At 42.1% G+C, this 17,616-nt stretch overlaps 1 protein-coding gene across 1 annotated transcript; it reads right to left on the bottom strand.

Moving 5' to 3' along the window:
- Window positions 1-6,621: 6,621 nt before the first annotated feature.
- Window positions 6,622-16,589, bottom strand: pcdh18a (protocadherin 18a). Its single transcript, XM_063009187.1, has 4 exons — window positions 14,181-16,589; window positions 13,791-13,879; window positions 11,001-11,161; window positions 6,622-7,123 (listed from the first exon to the last, which is right to left on the bottom strand). The coding sequence occupies exons 1-4, from the start codon at window positions 16,587-16,589 to the stop codon at window positions 6,663-6,665; spliced, it is 3,120 nt and encodes a 1,039-aa protein (XP_062865257.1). The 3' UTR covers window positions 6,622-6,662.
- Window positions 16,590-17,616: the final 1,027 nt, after the last annotated feature.

The raw sequence follows: 17,616 nt of genomic DNA, 5'->3' as shown, positions 1-17,616 counted from the left end.
TCACTCACTCACTCACTCACTCACTCACTCACTCACTCACTCACTCACTCACTCACTCACTCACTCACTCACTCACTCACTCATACTCACACTTTAATCACAGAACGTCTCTGACACCTGCTGGTGAAAAGTGGAACTAAACACAAGGGACAGAGCAGTTTAAAAGCGACAGCGTTTGAATGCCAAATTTTACCTGTAGTAAAACACACATTTATAATAAACTACATCATTTACAGTATGTTACTGTTTAACGCATGCAGTGAACTAGGGCACTATATATACACGTAATGTTACAATATATACACAGGTATATACAATTATTATTAAACACCCTTTATTGTACACTATGCTCCTTTAAATCTACATTAATCACCCGTGATAGTACACTACACATCCTTTATACGATACTACACACACTATAATCTACTCTAATCACCCATTATATTACACTACACATCTCTTTTACTATACTATATACTCTTTATTGTACACTACTCCCTTAAATCTACAGTAATCACCCATAATATTACACTACACATCCTTTATACTATACTGTACATCCTTTATCATACACTATACTCCTTTAAATCCTGCCTATGATATTACACTACACATCCTTTATAATATACTATACACTATACTATCTTAAATCTACACTAATCACCCATATTACACTACACAGCCTTTAAACTATACTATACTATACATCCTTTATCATACACTATACTGCCTTAAATCTACTTTAATCACCCGTATTATTTCACTACACATCGTTTATATAATACAGAAAAACCCTTTATCATACACTATACTGCCTTAATGCTACACTAATCACCCATATTACACTACACAGCCTTTAAACGATACTATACACCCTTTATCTTACACGGTACTGCCTTAAATCTACTTTAATCACCTGTAATATCACACTACACATCTTTTATACTATACTACACACCCTTTATCAGATACCATACTACCTTAAATCTACACTAATCACCCGTATTACACTACACATCCTTTATACTATACATCCTTTATTTTACACTGTACTGCATTAAATTTACTGTATTCACCCGTAATATTACACTACGCACTACTATAATCCCTTAAATCTACACTAATCACCCATATTACACTACACAGCCTTTAAACTATACTATACATCCTTTATCGTACACTATACTGCCTTAAATCTACTTTAATCACCCGTAATATTACACTACACATCCCTCATACTAAGCTATATATCCTTTATCATACATTTTACTAGCTTGAATCTACAATTACCACCTACAATATTACACTACACAGCCTTTATACTATACTTTACACCCTTCATTGTACACTATAAATCCTTAAATGTACACGAACACCTTTAATATAACACTACACTCCTTTACACTACACTATACATTCTTTATCAGACACCATACATCCTTGAACCTACTCTAACCACCCATTATTACACTACACATTCTTTATCGTACACTATACTGCCTTGAATCTACTCTAACAACATTGTATACTACACATGCTAGTATAGTATATACAGTGTATCACAAAAGTGAGTACACCCCTCACATTTCTGCAAATATTTCATTATATCTTTTCATGGGACAACACTATAGAAATAAAACTTGGATATAACTTAGAGTAGTCAGTGTACAGCTTGTATAGCAGTGTAGATTTACTGTCTTCTGAAAATAACTCAACACACAGCCATTAATGTCTAAATGGCTGGCAACATAAGTGAGTACACCCCACAGTGAACATGTCCAAATTGTGCCCAAAGTGTCAATATTTTGTGTGACCACCATTATTGTCCAGCACTGCCTTAACCCTCCTGGGCATGGAGTTCACCAGAGCTGCACAGGTTGCTACTGGAATCCTCTTCCACTCCTCCATGATGACATCACGGAGCTGGTGGATGTTAGACACCTTGAATTTCTCCACCTTCCACTTGAGGATGCGCCACAGGTGCTCAATTGGGTTTAGTCCATCACCTTTACCTTCAGCTTCCTCAGCAAGGCAGTTGTCATCTTGGAGGTTGTGTTTGGGGTCGTTATCCTGTTGGAAAACTGCCATGAGGCCCAGTTTTCGAAGGGAGGGGATCATGCTCTGTTTCAGAATGTCACAGTACATGTTGGAATTCATGTTTCCCTCAATGAACTGCAGCTCCCCAGTGCCAGCAACACTCATGCAGCCCAAGACCATGATGCTACCACCACCATGCTTGACTGTAGGCAAGATACAGTTGTCTTGGTACTTCTCACCAGGGCGCCGCCACACATGCTGGACACCATCTGAGCCAAACAAGTTTATCTTGCTCTCGTCAGACCACAGGGCATTCCAGTAATCCATGTTCTTGGACTGCTTGTCTTCAGCAAACTGTTTGCGGGCTTTCTTGTGCGTCAGCTTCCTTCTGGGATGACGACCATGCAGACTGAGTTGATGCAGTGTGCGGCGTATGGTCTGAGCACTGACAGGCTGACCTCCCACGTCTTCAACCTCTGCAGCAATGCTGGCAGCACTCATGTGTCTATTTTTTAAAGCCAACCTCTGGATATGACGCCGAACACGTGGACTCAACTTCTTTGGTCGACCCTGGCGAAGCCTGTTCCGAGTGGAACCTGTCCTGGAAAACCGCTGTATGACCTTGGCCACCGTGCTGTAGCTCAGTTTCAGGGTGTTAGCAATCTTCTTATAGCCCAGGCCATCTTTGTGGAGAGCAACAATTCTATTTCTCATATCCTCAGAGAGTTCTTTGCCATGAGGTGCCATGTTGAATATCCAGTGGCCAGTATGAGAGAATTGTACCCAAAACACCAAATTTAACAGCCCTGCTCCCCATTTACACCTGGGAGCTTGACACATGACACCAGGGAGGGACAACGACACATTTGGGCACAATTTGGACATGTTCACTGTGGGGTGTACTCACTTATGTTGCCAGCTATTTAGACATTAATGGCTGTGTGTTGAGTTATTTTCAGAAGACAGTAAATCTACACTGCTATACAAGCTGTACACTGACTACTCTAAGTTATATCCAAGTTTCATGTCTATAGTGTTGTCCCATGAAAAGATATAATGAAATATTTGCAGAAATGTGAGGGGTGTACTTACTTTTGTGATACACTGTAGCATTGGTAAAGAACAACACGCATTATACATTATTCAGTATACTATACACCTTTAATTTGCACATATTCTTTGAAACTAACCATTGTAATGCCCACGTTAGAGGTCAGTGTACAAACACAAGTTTTAAAAGAAGCTCACTCACACATACACACATCATTCCACAAAACGCCCTTTATGACCTGAATCCCATTGGTGTTCAGGTGGGGTTGAGCTCAGAACTTAAGTTCCACACCAAACTTATCAAACCATGTCTTAATGGACCCCTCTTTATGTACAGGGGTGCAGGTATGTTTAAACAGGAAAGGACCTTCCACTAACTGTATATACAACGTTCTTTAAATTGTTTCTACAGTATTATTACAGTACTATTTTAAATACCTGAACTTGTTTGGAGGGGTATCAACATAGGTTTGGACTTATAGGGTAGATGTGCTGTTATAACTTGCACTATACGCCCTGCACTGTTTTATCAGAGTGATGTTAACATATTATTCTTAAATGAAAGAGTTTAAGTGCACTTATTAATGCTGACAGTGCTGCAAGTGCTTATCAGTACAGGTGGTGTAGCTTTTATTAAATGTGTTGGTTTACTTAAGTTCCTTTGATGTAATGTGTTTTATTTAACAATCTGGAATCATTAGGTGTAACAGACACAACTACAGTCAGTCAGAACGAGGGCAGGAGCTTCATGATACTCAGAACACAACAGAAACAAACAATGAGTGAGAAAGTCTGAAACCTCCAACTTATAAACAAAGCAACGAGAGATGAAGGTCTTCAAACTAATGTTTCATGTTAAAAAATAAAAAGTAAAAAGAAACATTCAGGACTAAGATCAGAAACTCTTCAGCTGCTGCTGGAACTGATGAACTTATTAGCAGCAGCAGGAGTAGGTAGTTGTTGCAGGAGGCCAAACAAACAGAGCAACTCATGGCTAGACAGGGTTTACAAAGGCAGCCATTTTGGCTTTGTCCCAAATCAGAAGGTTTAGGGATTAGTGATGTACTGAAGCTGGGTGATAAATCCTGGTTGTATCATCTATAGTAATCATCTGTACCATAAACTTGAATGAATAATAAAAGTGTAGAATAAGTAACACACTACTGCTGCTGGAGTTTTTAAACACCTCACTGTCACTGCTGGACTGAGAATAGTCCACCAACCAAAAACATCCAGCCAACTGAGCCCTGTGGGCAGCGTCCTGTGACCACTGATGAAGATCTAAATGATGACCAACTCAAACAGCAGCAATAGATGAGCGATCGTCTCTGACTTTACATCTACAAGGTGGACCAACTAGGCTGATGTGTCTGATCCACTCATACCAGCACAACACACACTAACACACCACCACCATGTCAGTGTCACTACAGTGCTGAGAATGATCCACCACCCAAATAATACCTGCTCTGTGATGGCCCTGTGGGGTCCTGACCATTGAAGAACAGGGTGAAAGCAGGCTAAACAAGTATGTAGAGATACAGATGGACTACAGTCAGTAATTGTAGAACTACAAAATGCTTCTACTGTATATGGTAAATGGAGCTGATAAAATGAACAGTGACAAGGAGGTGGTCATAATGTTATGGCTGATCAGTGTATATAAATGCTTTGGACATTAATGAGTTGCCAGTAATTGTAACACATGTGGTTTAGTTAAAAATGAGAATTATTTCTTTGATGAGGAACTAAAAGAACTTAATTAAAATTAAACAAACTAATTAAAAGTTGGATTTTTTTCCTCAGTGTGAGATTAAGCTTTTTTATTTTTTCTTGTATTATTTTAAATAAAAGACAATAATAAGATGTTGTGTAAAATTCCTTCAGTGCTCAGTGATAAAAGGCTACATCAGATTTTTTATTAATTCTTACATAAAGAAAGTCGTTTTTTCCATTGGCACATGCAGTAAAGTATAAAAATAGATGTCATTTCTGTACAAACACACACAGATATAAATATATTAATAAAAAACAACAGTGTCAGATTATAAAGGCTTTTACGCTCACATTGTGTTCACTGGAGAATAAAAACAATTATAAAATAATATTAATAATAATAATAATAATAATAATAAAAAGAAAATAAGTTGCACTTGGTTTAATAATCACATGAATCACTAATACAGTCACATTATTGAGGAGTGGGTGAAGGCTTCAGCGTTTTTCACTTCACCCCCCTCTCTCCCCTCCTTTCCCCCTGTGATTAGTCCACTTCATCGGCTCTGTTCCAATTCTCTGCTTTATTAGTGCACCCTTGTCCCCTTCATTCTGAACAAGTGCACTTCAGCATCTTATAGATTACGTTTAAATGTGCTAATGAGGGAACAGTCAGAATTATTTAATATCAGTGCTGCTTTATTGCTCATGTTCACGGAAACTGTTTCTATTTATCAATTGCAGTAAAATCAAACAGTTCATTTTATTATAGTTATGATTTCATTCTTGTTTAATTGTTGTGTTTTTAACATTAATTTTAGCTTGGAATTTATCATTACTTTTTTATTTTAAAAAGTGCATAAGAGAGCTGAATTAATTCTACATTCACAGCAGCAGGTGGCGCTAATAAAGCTAATATTAATACTGCATTGTATTTGTAGTTGTATTCATGTGCTGTATGAATTTTTTTTCATTTGTATTAACTGCTTTATCCTGGTCAGGGCTGTGGCTGGTCCAGCTCCACCAGGAAACACTGGGTGCGAGGGAGAAATACTCTAGTTAGGGACCTTAGGCCATCCCGCCCCCACAGACATAGCCATATATTTACATTTTCGGCATTTAATTTAAAGCGACTTACAGAACTGTGACAGTATTTTGTCTAAGCAATTGAGGATTAAGGGCCTTGCTTAAGGGCCTTGCTTAAGGGCCCAACAGTGAAACCTGGCAGTGGTGGTGCTTGAACCAGGGACCTTTGGGTTACTAGTCCAGTACCTTACCTGTAGGCTACAACTTCCATACAACATACAAAATTATGTCTGTGTAGATGTCCAGAGGGCTGATAGCACAACTGAGATTCAAACCTGGATCTCAGCATTGGTGGGAGAGCGTAATGGACCACTGCGCCACCTGAGCACCAGTTTATTTTTAAATACTGTATTTTTTATTATTTTACTATATTAATAGTAAATTACTCAATTATTGTCATTAAATAAACATAAATAATTTTTATATTATTTTTGTTAGTTTTTTTACTTTATTATTACTATTTTTGTTCAATTGTCCATTTCCGACTTCATAATTAATAATATTTATTTAATTAGGTTTATTTTAATTATGACTGTAAACTTTTCTGAGGTGCTACATTAATAAAATTATTATTATTATTATTATTATTATTATTATAGCTAATACAATACTGAAGTGGAACCGCCTTTAAGATGCTGAAGTGAACTAAATCTAGGGGAAGTGAAGATCAGAATTGAAACACAGCCACAGTGTATGATAAGAGGAAAGAAGAGTGAGATCGAGGGGTGAATATTTCAGTCTCGTGATTTTTTTCGGTTTGGTTCGATGGTACTTTAGCTCAGTCGAACGTCCAGCAGCAGTTGATTGATTTCAGCACAGAACTCGTCGTCGTTTTCTTGGCCGTGGTTGCACTGACCAGCTGCACTCTCCATCTCTTCCTCTTCGTAGTTCTCGGGAATCTCTTCCACCGGCGGCAGCCACTTGGCCATGGAGCCGTGACTGTTAGAGTTCTGAAAGTTTCCCGGCAGAAGGCACTTCTTGTTTTCGACGGAGGTGGAACCTTCGGTGACGTCGGCGGACTCGGGGTAGGACGAGGGGACCAGGCGGTGGAAGACAGAGTTGATGTCGGAGAGGAGAGATTTGTCTCCTCCGGCGTCCACGTCCTCCTCTTCGTCCTCCACGTCTTTACCGAAGGTGGAGAAACTGCGGCGCTCATCATCGACGGAGAACGACGGCATCCAGCACTGATCCGAGTGGCCGAGGACACGACACTCCTCCGTACACAGCTTTGTAGCTACAGAAAGACAGAAACATTTTAATTCACTTGAAAACAATAAACAAATGAAAACCCTGTTAATGTACTTACATTTACATTTTCCGCATTTAGCAGACACTTTTATCCAAAGCGACTTACAATTATGACTGAACACAATTTTAAGCAGTTGAGAGTTAAGCGCCTTGCTCAGGGGCCCAACAGTGGCAACTTGGCAGAACCGGCAACCTTCTGATTACTAGACCAGTACCTTAACCACTGAGCTATCACTGCCCTCATAGACATGTACTGAAGCTTATTTAATAGAGCCAGGTTTGATTTTAGTAGCACTGTGGAATGTATCACATTTTAAAACTTACTTACTTAGTCAACACCTTAAAGATTCTACAGGAACACTATGCTACAAGCTAGAGAAAATCAGAAGAATAAAGAAGAGCTAACAGATTCAAAACAACAGAATGAGATACCCATAGAAGATAAAGTGATTCCAATAAAAAGAAAAAAGAAAGAAAAATAAAGAATAAAAAAGAGCAGAGATGCCAAGAGAAAGAGATTTAAGAAGAAAAGAAAAAATAGTAGGAATTAAAAAAGGGGAAGAAAAGAGTAAAAAGAGAAATAATGAGGAAGAAATAAAACAAGCAATAAAAAAGTGACTCATAAAGAAGGCATTAAGAGAAAGTTATAAAGAAGTGCGAAAGTGAGGAGAGAGACAAATCAGTGATAAACAAGAAAAGAGAAAAAAGGAAAACTGCTGTTAACTAAATAAATGCTAAATATTAAGTAAAAGAAAGAATAATAAAGGAGATAAAAAAAGAAAAAAAACTGACAAAGAAGTAATGATGGACAACAGAATGGATGGAAAGAAATAAAAAATAAAAAGAAATAGATGAACAAGCAAGAAATGAAATAACACAAGGTCAGAAACCAAAAGCAAAAATTTTGAAAAATTAAACACTGGACAGAGAAAATAAAGAAAAATATTGAAGACAGAGAAGCAGTGCAGACAAAGACAAGACTGTCAGTAAGGAGTGAACAGAGAGAAAAAAGAAATGTGAGGAAATAAAAGAAAAAAAGGAAAATAAAGGAAGAATAAAAAAAGATGAGTCAAGCTATATGGTGTCCCTAAAGTCTGGACGTCAACGTCAATTGGTTCTGGGAGTGGCGTTGAGTTTTAAGGTAATTTTTCCCATAAGGATGTATGGGAAGCCTGTTAATGCATTTCGTGGTCTCATGGAACTGCATATATTTTAGGCACAAGTTTAAAAGTGAAACAGTGAGGAAAACTCAGCTGAACACAGATACATTTGGAGCTTTTTGACGGTTATTCCCATTTCAACCATTCGGTCTCGTGTTCGCACTTGGATGACGTTTTACCGCACCGCTCAAGCCGAGTGCTGAGCATTTACATTTATAGCATTTAGCTGAAGCTTTTACCCAAAGCGACTTACAGTACAGTGACAGTATAATGTCTAAGCAACTGAGGGTTAAGGGCCTTGCTCAAGGGCCTAACAGTGGCAACCTGGCAGTGGTGGGGCTTGAACCAGCAACCTTTGGATTACTAGTCCAGTACCTTAACCGCTAGGCCACAACTGTCTGAGTGTCTGACTGCTGAGCAAAGCAGCAGTTGCACACAAGTTGTGTTTAAGGAAAACGTTGAGTTTAAGGGCATACATTTCTCTAGAAGGGCGTTGAGTTTCAAAGATTTTGAGTTTAGGGGACGTTGGACATCCTACCTGTTAGACATCCTACCAAAATGCACCACAGAGCGCCACAGGAAGTATTTTCTACCTGTGGCCATCAAACTCTATAATTCCTCCCTTAATGTGTGACACTATGGTTTATCTGTGCAATATTCAGTATTCATATGTGCAATAATAATGTAAGCATTTTAATTATTTAATTATGTGTAAATAACTTTAACTTCTATTTTTTCTTTGTTTTAAGCTAGTAGAGTGTTTATTTTTTCGACATAAATGGGTGCTACTGTAAAAAACTCAATCAATAAAGTATTTCTGATTCTGAGTTACAAGGTACCACTGTAATAGGAAACACATTGAGGTTGTTATTGATTAATATTCTAATGAAATGAATGTTGAGTAATCCTAGTAATCCAAAGGTTGCTGGTTCAAGCCCCACCACTGCCAGATTGTCACTGTTGGGCCCTTGAGCAAGGCCCTTAACCCTCAATTGCTTAGACAATATACTGTCGCTTTGGATAAAAGCATCTGCTAAATGCTGAAAATGTAAATGTAAAAATGTATTGCAAATTATTGAAAATTTGCATTTTGCCTGTGTGTCCAGATTTTAGAGACACTGTACTTTAGAGACAGTATGATAGAAAGAATGAAAGAACAAGAGAAGAGGAGAAGAACAGAGCATGACAATGGGTGTGTTAGAAAACCTAGTGAGCTGCCTTGCTGCCTACATAGACAGCTGCCTAAGTAGAGAGGATTCTAATAAGTTATTGAACTTATAAGTCAGGTTACTCGAACGCACTACTTAGGCAGCGATTCCATCAGTTTTCGCTTACTAAGCTAACACAGTTAACCTCATGCCATTTAAACCAATGGGATGAGGTGGCACAAAGCACTAGCATGTCATATAACATCTCTCTCCGTGTACCGAAAACGGTTACATTCGCTTACAAGCCTGAATTTGCAAATAAAAACAAGTGTGCAAGTTTATACAAATTAAACATCAATAATAATTTATTTACGTTTGAAAATAACTCCAACATTCATTGCTCCTTATCCATCCGCCATATTTTGCCATCCGCCATCAGTTTTTTGTGAGAAAAGTAGTGCCGCACTGAATGCTGGGATTGCCTTCACCACTAAGGCAGCATTGGATGCTCCCTCATTATTCTGTCAAATTACCATTCAGATTTAAGGTGCCTTAGTAGGCAGCATTTTAAGGTATCTAAGGATTTGAACAGCCTCCTTCTCGGGAGCGTGTAGGATGACGTAAAATACGTTTATGTAGAGAGCTCACTAGGTTTTCGAACACACCCAATGTGTGGTGAGATTAACAAAGGAAAAAAAACAATGAATCAAGACAAAGAAGAACAAGTTTAAAAGACTGCTAAAGAATAATTAGAGAATAAAGTTGATAATGGAAAAAAAGAAATGCTTTTAACATAAGGTTTAGGAAACAGTTTAAGGAAGGGCATTTATGTTCCAGCATGACTGCCCCCCTGTGGACAAAACAAGGTCCATAAAGACAGATTTGGTGTGGAGGAACTCAAATGGTCTGCACAAAGCCCAGACCTCTCAAGCAAACACCTATGGGATGGATTGGAACATCTTTTGCGAGCCACGCCTTAGAATCCAGCATTATTCCCACAATATCTCACAAATGCTCTTTTAAATAAATGAGATCAGTCTCAGTTTCCCACAGACACACTCCGAAATCCTGTGGAAAGCCTTCCCAGAAGAGTGGAGGCTGTTATAGCCATAAAGAGGGAACACAAATTAATTTAAATGGTTACGGAATGGGATGTCAAACAGGCTTATAGACAGATGTCCAGATACGTTTAGCTATATAGTAAATTAACAGACTATATACTGGTCAATAAGCTGCAGTTCTAACTGGTCAGTCATCATAACCAGTCTGATCTCACCAAGCTGGCAGACATGAGGATGTTAAAAAAGACAAAGAGGACAAAAAAATTGAGACGGTTCGTTTCTTTGTCTTCGCGGCAGCTCTTTCTTTGTCTGTGCACGTGTGTGTGTGTGTGTGTGTGTGTGTGTGTGTGTGTGTGTATGAGTCTGTGTTTGAGAGTGCGTGTAATTGAAATTGGATGGAACTGGGTGGGGCTCCAATCACACACACTGTATTCTTCAAACACACACCTCCTCTGATTCATGTGTGTGTGTGTGTGTGTGTGGTGTGTGTGTACCTGAGTGGACTCGGCTGTGTGTGTCAACGTGGAAGAGCTCGCTGAATCCGTCGCCAAGCAACCGGTCGATGGGCGAATCACGGCCGAGCTCGCCGTCGCTGTCACTGTCGCCCCGCCCACTGTCCTTCAGGCTGAACTTATCCAAGTCTGGTAGTGTGTATCTATACACACGCACACACACACACATATACACATTTATTTGTAAGCGGGCTCATTTAATATGCAAATGAGCTCATTTAAATATGCAAATGCACAGAACATTCACAGACGTCTGGGTTTTTTAAATAAAATACAATCAATGAAACAAACACAGTTAAAATGCCAAGCACATGGAACAGTGGTCTCTTTGCCAAGGTCGAGAAAACCCAAACTGTCATAATCTATTTCGCCTGTCAGCCTATTGCTGCTCAAACTAGATGATCGACACTGTCCACAGCCAAGCAAGCTTTACAGAATTATGGGCAGAGTCTTGGCTGTGGACAGTGTCAATCATCTAGTTTGAGCAGCATCTAGTTTATAGCAGATTTTTCCCCTGACCATTTTTAGGAGACCACTGTTCCATATACAATTTAATATGCGCCCAGTGATCAGCTGTTAATGAGAAACAAAGAGGCCATGTCCCAAATGACATTTTAGAGCTTTCTACTGCACTAGTTCTAGGATAAAGAAGGGTGTGTTCCAATCATTCAGTCTAGGTGTGTGCTACATGCATGTGTGTATTCTGTATATGTTTATGTATTATGAATGTGTGTACTCTGCATACATGTGTAATATAGTAAGTGTTTACTGCATGTGTGTGTGTGTTTTACATATGTATGTGGATTTATGCCAATATTTATGTGAGTGTATTAAACATGGGTTGTGTGTGTGTGTTTGTGTTTGTGTGTGTGTTATATGCATGTGTGTATTCTGGTTATGTTTATGTATAGTGAATGTGAGTGTATTATACCTAAGTGTGTGTATTCTGCATACATGTCTATTATAGGTCATGTGTACACTGCATGTGTGTGTATTGCATGTGGGTATACATTGTGTGTATTGCATGTGAGTGTATGCATACAATGTGTGTATGCAAGTATATACATTTATGTATGTCATTTACATTTACATTTACATTTACATTTTCAGCATTTAGCAGACGCTTTTATCCAAAGCGACTTACACAATGAGCAATTGAGGGTTAAGGGCCTTGCTCAGGGACCCAACAGTGGCAACTTGGTGGTGGCGGGGCTTGAACCGGCAACCTTCTGTTTAGTAGTCCAGTACCTTAACCACTGAGCTATCACTGGCCCAATGTCATAAGTGTGTGTGTGTATGTAACGTGTTGCATGTGTGTTACACATGTGTGCATTCTGCATATGTGTATTGTGAATGTGTGTGTTATATCTGTGTGTATTTAACATTTTTGTGTGATATGCATGTGTGTATTCTGCATATGTATTGTGCATGTGTGTGTATTCTGCTGTATAATTTGTGTTTGTGTGTGTACTCTGCATACATGTGTATTATAGTACTGTATGTGAGTACTGCATGTCTCGAGTATACAGCATGTGTAAATTCTGCATGTGTGTATGCAAGTATATTAAAAATGTGTGTGTGTTATATGCATCTGTGTGTTCATATGAGTGTGTATTCTGCATGTGCAAGTATTGGCATGTATGTATATTAAAAGTGTGTTACATGTGTGCGTTATAATGCATGTGTGTGTTCTGTATGTATGTGCATTATATATGTGTGTATTGTTAATGTGTGTCTGTGTGTTACATATCTGGCTGTATTTAACATTTTTGTGTTATATGCATGTGTGTATTCTGCACATGTGTATTGTGAATGTGTGTGTATTCTGCTGTATAATTTGTGTTTGTGTGTGTACTCTGCATACATGTGTATTATGGTACGTGTGTATACTGCGTGTGTGTGTATTCTGCATGAGTATACAACATGTGTGTAAGCAAGTATTTGCATGTGAGTGTATAAAAATGGGTGTCGTGTATATGTGTTATATGCATGCGTGTGCATTTTACATGTGTTACATGTGAGTGTTCTGTATGTATTTGTATTATACATGCGTGTGTATTCTGCATGTGTGTATTGTGAATGTGTGTGTATTTTGCATACGTGTAGTATTGTACATGTGTATATGTGTAAGTGTGAGAATCTCTGCGTATATGTTGCATGCATGGATTTTTAGTGTGTGTGTGTATTAAGCATACTGGGGTTTTAGGAATGTGTGCATTACACATGTGGTATGTGTATTACGCATTTACTTATTAGAATTTTAACGTCATGTTTTACACACTTTGGTTACATTCATGACAGAAATGGTAGTTGTGTATTACGAATATATTCATTATAACTGTGTGTGTTATGCATATGGGTGTGTGTGTGTGTGTGTGTGTCGTGTGAGAAAATGGCATGATCCAAAAACAGCCAACACACACAGATACACAGATGAGTACCCGAAAAAAGGAGAGGGGGGAAAAAAAACGAAAAGCAGGGTATGACATCATACAAGGAGACATCCAATCAGAGGCTGAGAGCGTGGGTGACCACGGCAACAGGGAAGTTCTGTCCTAGTCTAAGCTAAAGCATGCTCACCGGCCAATGGGATAGAACCGGGCCAGCCCAACCCAACCCAGCCCAACCCGATCCGATCCAGCACACAGCCCAGCACAATGCAGCCTGGCACAGCCCAGACTGGCACAGACCGGACTGGCTGGACTGGCACGATCGCCATGGCGACCGGTGTATTGTCAAGTGTGTGAGCCGTGCGTCTGTTAGTGTGTTTACCTGTAGCCGCGAGAGTGTTTGTTTCCTCTGAAGCTGGGCCGGGGCTGATACTGACCCTGATGGAGTAGGGAGAGCAGCTGTGAAACTTGCTATGGCACAAAATAAACAAAACAAATACGAAAGAAAAAGAAAATCAACTGACGAGTAACGAAAAACGATGGAACACAGACATGCAAACAAAGAAATAAACCAAACACGTGTGCACACTGACATATAAACATGCGTGACGTTTATGATATGAAAATGTTAGATGAAACATTGAGACAACTGAATTTGCTAATGATTAAATAATATGCAAATTAAATAGGCACATATGTTAATAGTAATATGTGTTTAGATGTTATGTCTATCAGTGTGGGCGTGTCTGGTAGTTTCGGAACGTGCATTTACCTCCACGGTTGGCGTGGTGTGCGTTAGCTCTAGCACAAAGCTCTCCGGAATCTGATTGGCCGACACCGTGATGAGACTGTTCAGCGACTGTATGGGCACCATGTGCTCCTCGTGGTGATGATGCACCGGGAGAGCGCCGTTGACCGTCGGCACCAGGGTGATGTCGGCTTTATGGACCTGGCGGGACGGTTTCCTGGGGCGGTGCTGATAGTTCGACTCGGCGACGCGGCAGTTGTACGAGCGCGTGTCGTTCTTGTCCCGGCTGCAGCGTAGCGCCAGGGCGGCCATGATCACGATCAACAGTCCGCATACCGCGCCTAACGAAATGATGATGATCGTCGAAGGGTCGAGGACGTTCCCTCTGGCGCCACCTGCCGCCTGAGGGTCGGCCAGGTTCTCCGGGTTTTCCACCAGCACCAGGCGGAGGACGGCTTTCGTCCCGAGGGGTTTGCTGCCCTGATCCTGGACGAGGATCGTCAGGTCGGCGTGATCTCCGGCGAAGTCGCGTAGGCTCACGTTTGTGCGGATTTCGCAAGTGCGCGTGTCCATGTAGAAGTAGCCCAAGTCGTTTCCGGAGACGATGGTGCACACGAGATCCCCGTTGGCCCCGGAGTCGCGGTCTGTGGCTGAAACCGTCGTGATTAAATCTCCGTAATCGGAATTTTTGGAAACGGGTATTTCAGTGCTGTGATTTCGTAAAGGTGGCGCGACTATGACAGGCCGGTTGTCGTTAACATCTAGGATGTTCAGAACTACAGTGACGTTGCTGCTAAGCGAAGGGTTGCCATAGTCACGGGCCTGTACTTCAAAGCTAATATGGCTTATTTCCTCGTGATCGAAGGTGCGCAGGGCGTAAATCGTGCCACTTGACGGATCCACAGTGACGTAGGTGTTGATATTGCTTCCGTGCACGATGCTGTCCAAGATGGAGTAGCTAACATGACCGTTATCACCTAAGTCTGGATCTGTGGCGTGCACCGCGGCAAGATACGCCCCGGGTGAGTTGTTCTCCTCTTTGAAGATGTCGTAACGGGCCTTGTCGAAATACGGCGCGTTGTCGTTCTCGTCTTGCACTCGGACCGTAAAGTGTCTCATCGTGGACAAACTCGGCGTCCCGCGGTCCTCGGCGATTAGCGTGAGCACGTATTCGGAATGCGTTTCGTGATCTAGCGTGGCGTTCGTCAGGATCATGTAGTTCCTTTCGTTCGTCTTTTGCAATTTGAAGTGGCCTTGTCCTCGTAGGTGGCACACGACCTCGCCGTTCAGCCCCGAATCCGCATCGTCTACGCGGACCAGGGCTACGAAAGTGTCCAAAGGGGCCGATTCCGAGACGGACGCGGCGTCTTCGTCGTTCCCGTCGGACATTAGGCTGACGCTGACGTCGGGTTTGTTGTCGTTGACGTCCTTGACTTTGACGGTGATCTTGCAGTGCGCCGGCATCGAGTTCGGCCCGGAGTCCTGCGCCTGGACGTCCACGTCGAACGAATCGTCGGTCTCGAAGTCCAACTTCTTCAGGAGCGTTAAGTGACCCGTTTCTGGATCGATCCGGAAGGTCTCTTTGACTTTAGGAGAGACGTGGCTGCTGAACGAGTAGACGATTTTTGCGTTGGTGCCCTCGTCGGCATCGGTGGCATTAAGATCTATTAGCAAGACCCCTGGCGCTGAGTCCTCAGGAACTTCGATTGTATACGAAGACTCGGTGAAAACAGGATTGTTATCGTTTGAGTCCGCGATTGTGATCTTTAACAGCGTGGTTCCTGTTTTCTGTGGAGTTCCGTTGTCCAGAGCGGTCAGAAGCAGGTCGTAGCCGGAGCGCATCTCCCGGTCAAGCTCCTTGAGCACCACTAGCTCGGCGTACTTGGCGCCGTTGGTCCCAGTGAGGACGTCTATCCCGAAGGTGTCGCTCGCACTGAGGGAGTAGGTGCTCAAAGCATTCACGCCGACGTCAGGATCAGCAGCGCTATCTAGTGGAACACGTGTTCCGACCGTAGCCGTTTCGGAGATCTCGAGGGGCACGAGGGGTCGTGGAAAGCGTGGCGCGTGGTCGTTCACGTCTAGGATCTCGACCTGAACGTGAAACAGCTGGAGGTGCTCAGTCGGCAGGGTAAGGACGTCGAATTCGACCGAACAGTTCGGGTTCCGGTCGCAGAGCTTCTCGCGGTCGAGTCGGCCTCGCACGCTGATCTGGCCGTCGTGTTCGCGGACGGCTAGGGCGCTCGCACCGCCGCGCTGTACGGCCCGGAAACGGAGCGGGACCGAACTCGGGAGGTTGGCGAGAACGTCTCGGGCATCGTCCTTCAGGGAACCGATGACGGTGCCCGCTTCTTGTTCTTCTTTCACCCGATATTTTAACGTCCTACTCGTAGCAAGGCTACAAGTACCAGCCAGAAGCACCAGTAGGCAGAGCATGGCAGTACTACTACGACGATGCATTTTCTTTAAATCGGTACAGTACCTTTATCCAGTATCCCTTCTAACTTGTAACGTGTGCGTGCCCGTGTGGCTACCTGTACGCGTGCGTGTGCGTGCGCGCGTGCGTGTACGTGTACGCCTGCTCCACTACAGCTCCAAAAGCATCACGCACCTCAGCATCACACAAACATTACGCAGCACACGAAAAATACTGATAATATAAAATAAATAAATAATAATAATAATAAAAACAAAGAAATCCGACGTCACCACGAAGAGCAGAGCGCGAGACGCTGTCTGTCTGCCTGTCTCGCGCCAGAGGAATCTGTTGCGCGCGACCGGCACTACAAACGAATAAATCCGCGCGCCCGAATGACTTCAAAACTCAATAAATAAATAAATAAATAAAACACGTGAAAATGTCCAAATAATTAAATATCAGCTTTTAGTAGAAATCCCTACCAAGCGCGCGCGTCTCTCTCTCTCTCCTCCAGCACGAGCACAAATCCTCCCCAAACTGAAGCGCACTCCTCTGTGTCTGCTCTCCAAATAGTGGAGGGGGGAGACTGGGGAGGAAGGGGGGTGTAACTCCGCCCTTTGGGGTCTCATTCACACACACACACACACACAGACGCGCGCGCGCGCACGCACACACACACACACACACACACACACACGCGAGAGCGCGCGCTGTCTGTCTGTATCGCACGCTATAACAGATCGGTTCATTATCGCCCTCATTAATTATTCATCACTGCTGAAAGGCGCTTTTAAGCAGCCCCGAAAACACGTGCACGCGCCCCATCACGCGCACGACCGTGCCGTTGCTCACTTTCCCCAAAACTGTGCAGACCGTGCACCTTAAAGCACAGGTTTGTGTTTACTGTGCACGTGCACAGGGACCACGTCCTCACGAGACCTCGTGCTTTTATGTTACATCGGACTGTTGGAGAAAAGCCATGCAGACACGGGGAGAACATGCAAACTCCACCTGGGAATCGAACCCTGGACCTTCTTGCTGTGA

This window comes from Trichomycterus rosablanca, chromosome 14 (genome assembly GCF_030014385.1).
Source record: "Trichomycterus rosablanca isolate fTriRos1 chromosome 14, fTriRos1.hap1, whole genome shotgun sequence".
NCBI classification, from domain to species: domain Eukaryota; kingdom Metazoa; phylum Chordata; class Actinopteri; order Siluriformes; family Trichomycteridae; genus Trichomycterus; species Trichomycterus rosablanca.
This window is presented reverse-complemented; position numbering and strand designations above follow the sequence as displayed.